We start from the raw sequence: 12,716 nt of genomic DNA, 5'->3' as shown, positions 1-12,716 counted from the left end.
TGCACGAACGAAATATTTTAAGAAACGAACTGTGATAAAATTGTATGACCCATAATAACCATTTCAAATTTTACAGTAGGTGATCATCAAGATCCACCAACGAACGACACGCCTTTACATCAGCCAGATGGAGACGATGGAAACAATGGATCTTCCGTGGTATTTCCCCTAGCTTGGGCCATAATAATCTCTCTGGCGACCCAGTTAATTAATATATTATAAAATGTAGGAAACAATTTTTTTCGTTTTATAAACGAAATCAATCTTCGACTGAGTGTTTGATGTTTTCGGAAACATATCACGAAATGCCCTAGAATGTGCCTGTCTTTCTTGCTAAATCTCATGTGATTCTTTCAATAAAAACAACATACCATTATTCATAAACCGTTATCATCAAAATGATATTAGAATACAAAAATCATGATAGATATCATTGTCATTACACATCTCATTTATATTACTCATTATAAATATCACTTTATTCACTAGTATCATCTCAGTCATAACACTCAGACAGTCAAAGATTCTTCTTCACCTTTCATAGCAGTGTTTTGTTCATAATTGTTTAAAAAATCACTCGCAAATCTCAATCTTACTGATTATATATACAGCATTTCATTCACCATCTCAATTAATACATTCAAGCAAGCAAAGATCCTTTTCCATCCATCATAGCACCATTTTGTTCATAACTGTTGAAAGAATCACTTGAAATTTACAATTAAAACTTATATATGTTTATGTGATATTAAATTAATATATAAGTAGAATAAAAAATTAAATATCAAGCATTCTCTATTATACATTTAAACATTTATAATATGGATCTCTACTGTGCTACGATAGTAAAACTATTTGTACAACAACTCTTGTTTTTTTTTACTAAGGGTGCTTGGTATTGTCGATTTTGTTTTCGAAAACATTTTCTTTAAAATAATTTTTTTGCTATTCCAAGCTTTAGATATATTAAATTTTTATATGCGAGAAAGTTAGTGTGAATGGAGCGAGTTTTTCTTTATGTAGCTATTATATAAATTGAAAAATAATTGAGAAGAAAAGTATTATTTATCTGTAAAAGAGCTTTTAAACAAATAGTATTTATTGCATTGTTTTCTTCCCAAATACGGTTAGTTACGTAATAGGTTACCAAAATAATGTTAATTAGTGTTATTTTAGCTAGCTTTTGAACCAAAAACTGTTATATGCACTATTGGTTATAAAAATATTGTTATATTAAAAAATATATAAAAATACCTATTTTTGGAAGATTCTCTAGAAATTCATGTGTGTCAGTTGCCACCCAACCATAGGCTTAGTTACATTTGTACAGAATATTGATTAAAGCAATAAAAGATTTTTATAATATATATTTTGGTTTAATTTTGTTTTCAGTATTCCTCTTGGACTCCTCAATATTTTAATTATTTGGTATTACATTGGATTGTTTCTTGTGCTAAATGTGTTCTCTTATTAATATATTATTGTCTTCTTGTCAATTGTCAATTTCAAATTATTTTTGCATTTCTTATTCGCATTAGCAGTCTGCCAAGATTACTGACGTTGATGTGCATATTTACCATGTACATATTTTATGTATTATATTTGACAAGTGTATGAAAAAAATGATAAAACCATTCCAGGATGATCTTTACTTGGACACTTGTTAATCGGTAGGCTTAATGCCGACGGCTGTAGTTTGGTCACCAGGTTAACCTTGTAGGTTTTGTCCAAATAAATCCTAGTTAGTAAAAACTAAAAAAGAAATTGGAACGAATTGTTATATAACAAACAAGTTATACTATTAATAACTATAACAGGCGTACATTTTTCAATATCACATAAAATTACTAGAACTATTTGTGAGAGCAAATAATATAGGTACAGCTTCTCATACTGGAGACTCATTATGGTGTTTACTACACTACTACACACTACACTGGTGGGCAGTACACCCGAGCGAACGGGCCCTAGGCGGAACAGCTCTAGTTACAAAACAAAATATATAGCATTTCATACAAGACGATATTAAGAAAGAACACATACAAACTACGATAGTTCTCATTGAAAAAATCGGCGGTGAAATAAATATAGGAGCAATCTACTGTCCACCAAGATACAAAATAACACAATAAAAATATAGAGATTTATTTTTAAAATTAGGCCTAAGGTTTATTATTGGGGTTCACGATTAATAAGATCTGGAAATGGAAACGAATTACTGGCAGAAATTAATATTACAAATTGTAATTATTATTCAGGGCGTGAACCCAGGATACTTGATTTTTACTAAGAACTTTACTACTTAAACAATATTTAATAGAATTAGTAATAAGACAAATCAAAATATTAAAGAATATAAATAGAGTTGTTTCCAAAAATATCCACAGAACCGAAAGAAGACCAAGATTACTCGATATGTGAAGCAACTCGGAGATTTAAAAGACCAATATTAGAGTACCGTTTATGAAATGTGATAGATATGAATGAGTTCAACTTAAGGATGGAAAAGCTGAATTCTTCCAGAATATTTACCTAACGTATTCCATCTCAATGATATATAATCTATAATAGATACAAATAAAAAAAGTTGCTACAGTAATTGACAACAACTTCAATTCAGGAATGGTTTCTGGAATTGACGATATTTTACCCGAAGTAATGCAAAAGCTACCACGAAAGTCAATAATCATTTAGACATATATATATATATATATATATATATATATATATATATATATATATATATATATATATATATATATATTCAATGCCTGTTTGATACTGAAGTTCCGAAATGTTTTAAGGTAGCTCAAATAATTATGCTTAAAAAATCTGACAAACCGACAGAAGAAATTGGATCTTACATGCTTATTACGCTGCTACCTGCGATATCAAAATTATTTGAGTTACTAATATTAAAACCTTTTAAGCCATTGATAGAAATACGATATTTGCAGTTTGAATTTAGAAATCACTATTCGGCAGTTGATTAAGTGCACATGGTAACAGCGGTTGTTGAAAAGGCATTCTGAAACAAGCAAATTGTTACCACGAAATTAATGTCGACTGCTGGAATCACATGTTTCCGAAAAATATTAATCTAGCATCTCCCTCGTACATTTTTGAAATATCAAGTTCATCTAGATACACAAATTGAAATAACAGTTTATTATATGCTTCTAAAAGCAATGTTTTATGTTCCAGTATATCACAGTTCTTTACATTATTATTTATATCCTATGTTCTCTAACAGTGTATGAAGAAATGAGATCTTCCAAAGAGCTACATATCCCATATCTGAAAGTTTTCTATGAATACTTTTCAGACTAACAGTTTCCTCTGAAACAAATATATGTTGGTTATATAAATAATTGGGTGGATGCGCCTACATCTAACGCCCTCTGTCGGTGTATATATGACATAGTTGATATTAAAGTAGTTTCCTGTAAATTATAATAAATGCTACGGCGCATGCTCGCACTAATGCCATCCGGGCAGGATGAAGATCCCGCCATCTTCATTCATTCGGTGTTGGGGCTTTGACCGAAATGTTTGTCGAAATAAATAGAGAGCGACAGTTGAATCCAGTGTTTTAATTGCCCAAACACCTTCACCAAATCGATTCTACACAATCGGTTCTAACATATATTAAATTATGTTTATATCTAGAAAATTACTCACTGTATTTATATATTTCATAAATTTGTTCTTGAATCCAACATCAAGGTGATCATGATCCGTTGGCCTTTTTATATGTTTTTTTTAATTTTCTGGGAGATTGTAGTCACACTGTCCATAATATTCAGATCAGTTGCAATACGCTAAAAATAATTTCAGTAAAACTTTTAACAGAAATTTAACTTAATAAGAACTAACTTTGATAACAATCTTGAAATATTAATTCGCCGGCCTCCTCATATATAGGTCTTTTAATTCTGATAATAATATTCGGTGCATCTGCAACATGCTAAAAATGTTTCCAATAAAACTTCCTAGATTTATTATTTAATAGTATCATGACTTGCCTCTCTAAGATATTTTAGTGGCAAGAGAAGGCCCGATTACCTTGTTCCTGTTCGAAGTAACTGACTCAGAACGTAGTATATGTCTGTCTGTAACCATCTATTAGCTTCAGGATTTTCAAACAGGGTAATTATAAATATTATAATTTCTGATAATTATCACTAATGTTTAGAAGAATTTTCCAAATATTTGACAACCAGATGAATTATATAGGGTGATTCGCTTACATGTCCGGACGTTTCACACAGAATTCTATCTCTTTTCAACCAGAATAAAACGAGTAGTACAAACAGTGTATCAGTTTAAAGGGAATTTACAAATTTTTACGGGCAATACCTTTAAAGTCATGATGGCGTGAGTTCAGTGCTATATTGAATATACTGTATGTTTGAAAAGATAGTCGTTCGAATAGTTTTGAACGGGAGTGTACACATTTTGATAAATGGAGCGCTATCGGAAGTCGTCGCCAGAGGTCCGTAGCTGGACGGGGAGGCAAAATCGATAGAGCGGCAGAACGAAGCCGCGTCGGGTGCGCGGCTGCGTCCGTTAGAGGGAGCGCGCGACGGAGGAGCGCGCGGCGATCGAGCGGCGCTCGCCGCGGCCCGGGCAGCCGCCGCAGACGCGCTCAGTCAAGATGGCGGCCGAGCGGAAGAGCCCGCAGCAGCCCCCGGAGCGGCGGCAGTGCAAAAGTGCCGAGTGATGCGCGAGTCCGCCGCCGCCGCGAGCCCATCCGAACATGCAGCACCATGAGCGAGGGCCTTTGGGGGCCCGCGCGAGCGCCTAGCGGGCCCCGGGGCCGCGAGGGGGGGCCCTCCGGCCGCCCGCAGCGATGCCCCCGCGCCTCGTGACGCCCCATCGCCCCGCAGAATGCCCCGGCGGGCCCAGCCGGGCCTGCTGCTCCTGATGGCCGCCGCCGCCGTGGCCGTGGCCCCGGGCGCCCCGTGCGCCGCGCCCGCCGCGGCCTGCGTCCCACCCTGCGCCCCCAAAAACAACAACACGACTCAGTGCCTTCAATTCCTGCAAGGATCGCACAAAGAGGAACTGTGCGGCCGCGACCTGTCGCCCGGGCGGCGCCGTGCCGCCTTCGCCCACCTCCGGTTGCGCCACTGTTGCGAGCACCGGGTCGTTCAGGCCTTGCCGGAGGCCGCCTTTCGGGACACTCGCACTTGCCGCCTTCACCTGCAGGAACTCCTCGAAGCCGACGACCTGGCCGCCCAAGCTTCCTGCAGCCACGCCGAACTCCTTAGGCGCTACGATTGCGCCCAAAACTACTCCATCGCCTACCAGTGCGAAGATTGCAAGGTATGTCCCATTTACTATCGCATTTCTTCTATAACTCGTCAATCATAAACAACCATCAATACCCACAACTACAACTCACAACCATAACCAAACCTTTCATCAATGCCCCATTCAAACGCACCAAAAATGTCTGCCTTCATCTCATCTCATCATCATTATTACCCAGCTATGCCATTTCAATCTGTACAAAGCGAATCTCGTTAAACCTATCGATCTAGTACACCATTACATCTCCAAACAACAAAAAATCCCTCCAAAAACATTCAACAGCTACCAGACACGAAGAAAATATGTCCGCCTTCCCATCATTAACGCATATAAACCAGGCATCTTCGTCGGATTCCCCTCGAATCAATCGCCTCCAGAAACTATCGGGATTAGTTAGACATTAATAATTCCTTTATTCATCAAATCTTCCATAGTGCACCTGGTGCCTTTTCCACAGCGAGTTTGCGTGGGCACCATCTACAAAGAGTGCTCTCTCCGGGCGATCTTGCGCTCTTCGGATCTTGCGCCCTTGAGAATTTCGAGGTTCGTCGTGATGGAAAAATTGGTCTGGGAGGAAATTCGCCAACGGATGATGTTACTGGACGGCGCGTGAATGACAAGACAGTCCTTATTATCAAAATGTTTCATTCACATGTAGGTGTTGGGCGGTGATTCAACAAATTACCTGTTACTTTAGAATTTACAACATATTTTAATGAAATCTTATAGTGATATTAATCGCAATTACCATTCATGTTATCCTGACTATTTCGAAAACTACTGGATTAGCTTTTGTTGTGACCAGTGATGATAAACCATTTCTTTGTGATTTTAAGTTAGGAAATGATCACAGTGAAATACCGTATTTCTGTTCCTGTTCAATAATAATATCGGGCCTATATATTAATTTTAAAGGATTTACAACAGATGGTGTTACTGTGTATTAAATCGCATCGGGTACATCTGTAACCCACTATATATTGTTGGGTCTTTTCGTAAGTGTGAATAAAGGTTTTCGAAAGAATTTTCAGTGCGTTGAAATTGTCTGAATTTATATCAAGTAAATCGTATTTATGGCAAGTTTTACTCTTTTCTCTCTCAATTTGAAGAAAAAGGCTGCTGAGGGTCATCGAATGTTGTGTGAACTATGGGCAATCATACTCCATCGATTTGAGCGTGTGAATACTGGTTTAGGTCTTAATACTATTCCACCGTCGTCTTCTCCATACCTTAATTCTTCTAATTACTTTTTGTTCTCTCATGTACTGTAAAATGTGTAAATTAAATACGTAAATTAATACGTAAATTTCCTGAAAATTGGATAGAATAGCGGCTATCTGTGGACAATAACATTGAATAAAATACATTGTACCGATTAGAGTACTATCTCGCAATATTAAACTCATTGATAGGCCTAATAAGCAAGAATATATTTGGTTATGTTTGCTTCTATTTGATATTTTCTAGTAGATACTAACTATATCAATCTAATTATTGAGGTAAGCAGTATATAACATTTTGTGGTGTGACACTGTGTGACATTTTGTTCTATTCTATTAAATAAAATGCCTTTTTTGTCCTGTTGTATTTTCTGAACACAAAAAATTAAACGGATTTTCTAACATTTTAATGTTATGACAAGTTAAAGTAATATAAGTAAATAAAGATAGTGTAAATATATTAAATCACACTTATTTCTTCATGTTATTAATTTTATAAAGACATTTGTAATATATATTTACAAATAGACAAGGAATCAAAATAGTTCAGGTTTATCTAGTCAATAGAAAAAATGAAAATGACGAATAATAAGTTTCCCACTTGTGAATAGTCCAGCAGCAATCTGCTAACATTCTAGCATTTCACCCTCCTTGATAACGCTCTTCAATTTATTTTATATCCTGGGAAATCCAAATGGAAATACAAGAAATACATTTTTGGACATTTTGCACTCCCTTGTTTTAAAATATTGTAACAAGTCATTCACTAAAAGATCGGCATGTTTAACTTCAAGATCGCCTAAAAATTCTTGAATTGCTTTCTTTAAAAATAACCAAGCCGCTAACCTTTTCGCGGCAATATTTTCATCGAATTCATTGTTTTTTTAAGTTTCCTTGTTTGTGAGCCAACATCACTTAATTTAGAGAAAACAGTTTATAAATACAAAAATCCTCTAGCGTTTTTGTCCAAAGTCTTGACAACATTTTCCATTAAACCAAGTTTTATATGTAAGGGTGGAAGAAACTTCTTTATCTTGTGGAATAATTGATTCATGCTTAACTTTTGATTTATCACAAAGTCAACTCTTTTGGCCAATATTTAACTGTCTAATCTTATACTGTCTCACAAATAAAGAAAACATCTATATTTCACGAAACCTCCCTCTAGCCCAAGAAATATAGCAACAACTTTTTATCAGCGTTTGGGTTAATTCTGTTTGATTAAGTCTAAAACTAGTTTCATGCTTTCGTAGATTTCTTTTAAAACCACTGAATATACAATAGGTATAGGAGGATATCAACAACCACTGTGGAGTAACACAGCTTTTAAGAAAAAATAATCTTCACACTATTACTAAGGCACATGATGCGTTGGACAACCATATGGTAGACAATATTTTTAACAATAGAATAATTAATTCAAAGCACGTAGTCTTATTTATGTTAGAAAAATTGTGTCACACAGTGTTATTTAATAAAAAAGATATGTTCAAAAACTGTAATATAAATTATGTTTTTATTGGTATTTAACTAAAATGTGGAATTTTATAATCATAATGGTAATTCGTCGGTATATATCACAATATCCAGTTGACTTTTCCACTATTTTCCATTCAATTTAATCTGATAAAACGTTTATTTGAACCTTTATAATCGCTCTTAACGATTATGTCTCTGTATAAAACTAAATAGGTTTTACGTATTACCGATAATCTATCGAATTTCTTTCTGGCTGCCGTCCAAATTGATCAATCAACTGGTTTCGCATCTAAATTATCGTAGTTCCACAATGCAATCCGGCCAAATTATGCCAGAATAGATAATCACTTACGACTTCCATTGGTTCAGTTATTTCCGATTCCTAATGGATATTTGGTATAAAATTATAATAATTAAAGAGAATAATAATTAAATTGTCGATTCATTTATATCTGAACGCTAATTTTTATTAATTGTTTCTTGCCATTTTGAAATCATTCAGTTATCTAGAATCATATCCAAATTATAATTTATTGTACAGATGTTGACAGTTTCCTTCTCCTAATCCATATTTATACATAAACTTGTGAATATTCTTATTTTAAAATATAACATGGCGCATTCGCCATGTTATTCAAACTTTACTAGCGTTATTTTAATTGCATTGAACTCAACGTTATATTGCAGGACCTTAATGGGATTAAAATGATCAATTATACAGCAGATTATTAATTAATCTTAATTTTTAATATTCATATAGGGTATCAAGTAATGGAGATATGATGTATGGCATTTCCTTTATATATTTTCACAAATTGCTTTTTTACTGAAAAGTGTTTTAACAAACCCATCAAAACAAAAAATGTTATGTATATCATCTTCAGAACAAAATGATGTTTTTGTTAGTCATAACCATCAAACGTTACTCACTTATTTCACTGTTTAGTTGGAATATTATTTAACTTCTTTCTGAAACGTTAACTCACAAATACTTATGTTTAATGTGCTCTTACTCTGGAGTAAATTTGATTTACAATTTTACACTTCTAACAAAAAAACATTAATGATTCATAAGCTGGTTAAATTAAGAGTAAACAAGTGGAGACTTGATTGCTTCGACTACATTTTTTCAGGTCGCACGAACACTCCCTCCATCATGACTAATCATGAAAAATTCAATAAAAATCTGTTTGAATTTTATTGCCATTATAAATAAAAGCCTATCTATTTCAATTTCTATTAAATTTAATAGAAGATATTTTAAGCATAAATGTAAAGTGCAAGAAGCTCTTCATTTCAAACAAGAAAATATGTAAGAAAAAATATTTAATTAATAACAATTTTCTAAATTATGTACCCAAAATCGATAATATAAATTCTTATAAAAATAATTATTGTCTCCCAGACTAATATTCAAAAATTTTAGAGTGACACAGTTCCATATTACACATAATTGTTTTTTATAAATAAATATACATAAATTTGATATATAATTTATTCAATGTTGAAACTATATATAAGGAGCGAAATAAACATTGAATATTTTTTGAAATAACATATTTTATTTAAAAAATTATTGAATAAAATCAAATAATAAAAATAGTTCCTATATGCCTTTGTAATTTTATAAAGACACCATATTTAAATTAATTTACATATTTGAACATTTAACAAAATCTCCAAGAACCATTTAAATAAACATTAACATAAAAAAGACCAAAATCGTTTAGATCAAACCCAGCCAGTATAGGTAAAAACAACTGAAAAAGCCACCACTATATATGAAAGCAGTAAAATTCTATTAAAAATCTCCAAATAGGATCAACTATGATCGCTACATTTCTTGATCCACAAATCCCATTAATTAATTGGCTACCTCGAGCTTTCGATTACCAAGTTGTATATTTACTAGCCTAAAATGAATGGATTATCGTACTTTTAAGCTGAAATAAATCTCAGTCAATACATAATTATTTTTACAAAATAATAATTTATTTACTTATACTCTTATATAATAAGGCATAGTTTTTTCCTTGTCATTTGATTATTAGGGTTGATCATCGTTGATAGTTTTATATTTTGTTTATTTGATCTAGGCCTATTTTTGTTAACAAATTTAATTATTTCATAGTATCACTGTACACTGTTATTACATTTTAGCATCTGTCTGTCTAATTTATTCTTCTTTGAATTTCACATTCTTCGACTTTCACTCTCAATAAATTCTAGCTACATTTTACCTATAAAATAAAATTTAAATAATTACTAAAATATATTATATTTAAAACAAATGTCTAGTAAATGACTCGAAAAGAATGTACCGCCATTTTATGTCCAGTGTTTTAGATGAACTATTTTATTAAAATTTTCACACTATATTTATTTAAAATTACAATATTATCATTAATATTCACCAACAAGTTTCCAAACGTCAATTTTCACTGTATACGTTTTTACACCTCCATTCATCTCCATGGATAATCAGATCGTTTTTCCTCCTCAAACATCTTCCTCCTGTCCCATTTATTTCTCTAATGTAGGCAGATGCGAATTCCCACCGACGTTCTCCACCAAATATTCAGCCGGCACTACGTGATCGACGATCGATCAAACTATTCAACATGCAATTTCCATTTACTGGAGACAGTAAAATATTGCGCCGCTGCACACACACATATACGCGCTCCCGATGCTCTATTCTTGAATATTGAGGCGTTCGTGCTAGATTCGGTCGTACGTCGCCCAAAAGTAAAAAAAATTCTCCGCACAACTGAACGTCGATGCCATTACGCCATAGATATTTTTCTTGAGATTTACATTTTATCTGTATGTGTATAGGTTCTTCTGATTGTGTACTACCATATTATATTATAGACTTTAAAATTAAATATTCACACTATTCAGTGCAATATAAGAGTAGTTAAATAAAGAGTGGTCAGGAACTTTTTTATTTTTGTTGAATTTTTAAAGAAATTATAATTTTTTAATTATTACATTGTTACTAGTGGTTTCCGACTAACTTACAATTTGTCATTATGATAATTTAATTCTGGATATATAACTGGGAGGACCCATAGGCCCTATCTCAGTCTATGATGAAAGAATGTTTATACACGTCACTGCTGTATTTTTCATTAAGTGCACCTCATTAAACAACACTACACAAGATCAGATGATTTGATTCTTTTGGGTCTGTATCCTGCTCTGAAGGCATTGCAATCCAAAAGTTGCAATACTTCAATATTTTCATGAGAAAGGAATCTTTCCTCATGCTCCTTTGCCGTTCTCTTGATTTCTTGACTGAATGTGGGTATCTGAAGGTCTCGATGTACGTTCCTGTAGTATTTGGGTACCCACAATATTTCTCAGGACTTTGATCTGGAAAATTTGTGCTTCTTTTACGTTACTCTTTGCAGAACATCCCCATAATTTCACTCCGTATGGCCATATAGGTGCCAATATTTGCTTATATATTAGCAATTGGTTATGTACTGATAATTGTGATTTTCTTCCAATTAGCTAATACATTTTCTTATATTTCAATTGCAGTTCTTTTCTTTTGTTCTTTATATGTTCCTTCCAGCGAAGTTTTGCATCAAGATTCATTCCGAGATATTTAGCATTGTTGCCATACGGAATGATTATATAGTATTATTTAAGGTCATTGGTGCTTGTACGGTCTTATTGTAAGCGAACTGCACATGCACAAATTTACTTTCGTTAATAATTATTTTATAGTAAACATTTGTATAATTGAATTCCTCCTTGATTTGTATATTCTTCCTTTATTAGATTTAGTTTTAAAAATGTTATGTAGGTAGATTAAAATCTATAAACTTGAAAGTGGTTTTAGTCAGAAGGAAATATATCTGGTCTATTTCATAGATGATGTAAAATTTCACAGGTACTATTATTCTGTTTTGATGTTTGTGTTTTTTATATTATATTGGTTCTCTACGTTTTATTATTTGTTGAAAAAAAATTGTTATTGTTTTCTTACCGCTTTTAACTATTAAGGGTTATTTATTGAATTAAAAAATATAAATCATAAATAAAGAAAGGTTGAACTGACACTTTTAGAGTGCTTGGAATCTGTTTCACTCATTAATCCAACAGTAATCGCTCATCATGCTTTCGTCCCAAAATCCTTGGTTTCGCCTTTCGATTTTCGCCATTATTTTGTATCGCCCAAGTTTTGTCGAAAAAAATCAAGATGTAAATGCAGACAATATATATTGAGGGACATTCAAGCGTCAATTTTTTGTTGATTCTGTAACAAATTGCCGATTACGTACGTGGTTTTCTAATATCAAGCCTACAAATATTCTTTTGATTTTTGCGTATAACTGTTTCAAAGCAATTTGGTTAAGTGCTGATGCTTCAAGATTGAGCGCTTTGACAAAGTTCCTAATAAGACCATGTGAAGAGTTCAAAAGGAAATATCCTGTCGGTCCACAAGTGGTACAGAGGACACGTTTTGTTATCCTGACTTATAATGGGTATGGTTAGAATGAAATCACTAAAGAAAAACCAATGTACTGAAAATATGCATTTTTGAGCGTATTTGTCATCATTTCAATTTTCATTTTTAAATTCACATTTTGAAAAAAAATTTAAAAATCAATAACCATCATTGTTTCTCAAATATGGAGGAAATTATTGAAAGAACTGAACCTTACCCCAAACAGTACTCCAAGCTGATTT

The 12,716-nt window shown here is 33.2% G+C and overlaps 2 protein-coding genes and 1 long non-coding RNA gene across 21 annotated transcripts in view; 2 read left to right on the top strand and 1 right to left on the bottom strand.

Moving 5' to 3' along the window:
* Positions 1–1,367, top strand: part of LOC143192599 (stromelysin-3) — a 39,978-nt gene extending 38,611 nt beyond the window's left edge. For all 18 annotated transcript variants that reach the window (XM_076398047.1, XM_076398044.1, XM_076398035.1 and 15 more), the window contains one exon: positions 77–1,367. Coding sequence is in view for 6 of the 18 variants with exons in the window: in XM_076398044.1 (XP_076254159.1) it covers positions 77–222 (146 nt within the window). In the remaining 12 variants the exon portion in view is untranslated. The remainder of the gene's footprint in view (positions 1–76) is intronic.
* Positions 1,368–2,777: 1,410 nt separating this feature from the next.
* On the bottom strand, positions 2,778–4,373 carry LOC143192598 (uncharacterized). Its single transcript, XR_013004830.1, has 4 exons — positions 4,066–4,373; positions 3,877–3,967; positions 3,682–3,821; positions 2,778–3,339 (listed from the first exon to the last, which is right to left on the bottom strand). It is a non-coding gene; the product is annotated as an uncharacterized LOC143192598 (long non-coding RNA).
* Positions 4,374–4,651: 278 nt separating this feature from the next.
* The window catches only part of Mid1 (calcium-permeable channel component Mid1), a 203,063-nt gene continuing 194,998 nt past the window's right edge, over positions 4,652–12,716 (top strand). For both annotated transcript variants that reach the window (XR_013004829.1, XM_076398033.1), the window contains exon 1: positions 4,652–5,325. Coding sequence is in view for 1 of the 2 variants with exons in the window: in XM_076398033.1 (XP_076254148.1) it covers positions 4,891–5,325 (435 nt within the window). In the remaining variant the exon portion in view is untranslated. The remainder of the gene's footprint in view (positions 5,326–12,716) is intronic.

The sequence above is a fragment of the Rhynchophorus ferrugineus genome, unplaced genomic scaffold, assembly GCF_030347505.1.
Source record: "Rhynchophorus ferrugineus isolate W39M unplaced genomic scaffold, kcgeb_rfMv2 rfM3, whole genome shotgun sequence".
Classification (NCBI taxonomy): domain Eukaryota; kingdom Metazoa; phylum Arthropoda; class Insecta; order Coleoptera; family Curculionidae; genus Rhynchophorus; species Rhynchophorus ferrugineus.
Note: the sequence above shows the minus strand (reverse complement) of the source record. Positions and strands in the feature narration are given on the sequence as shown.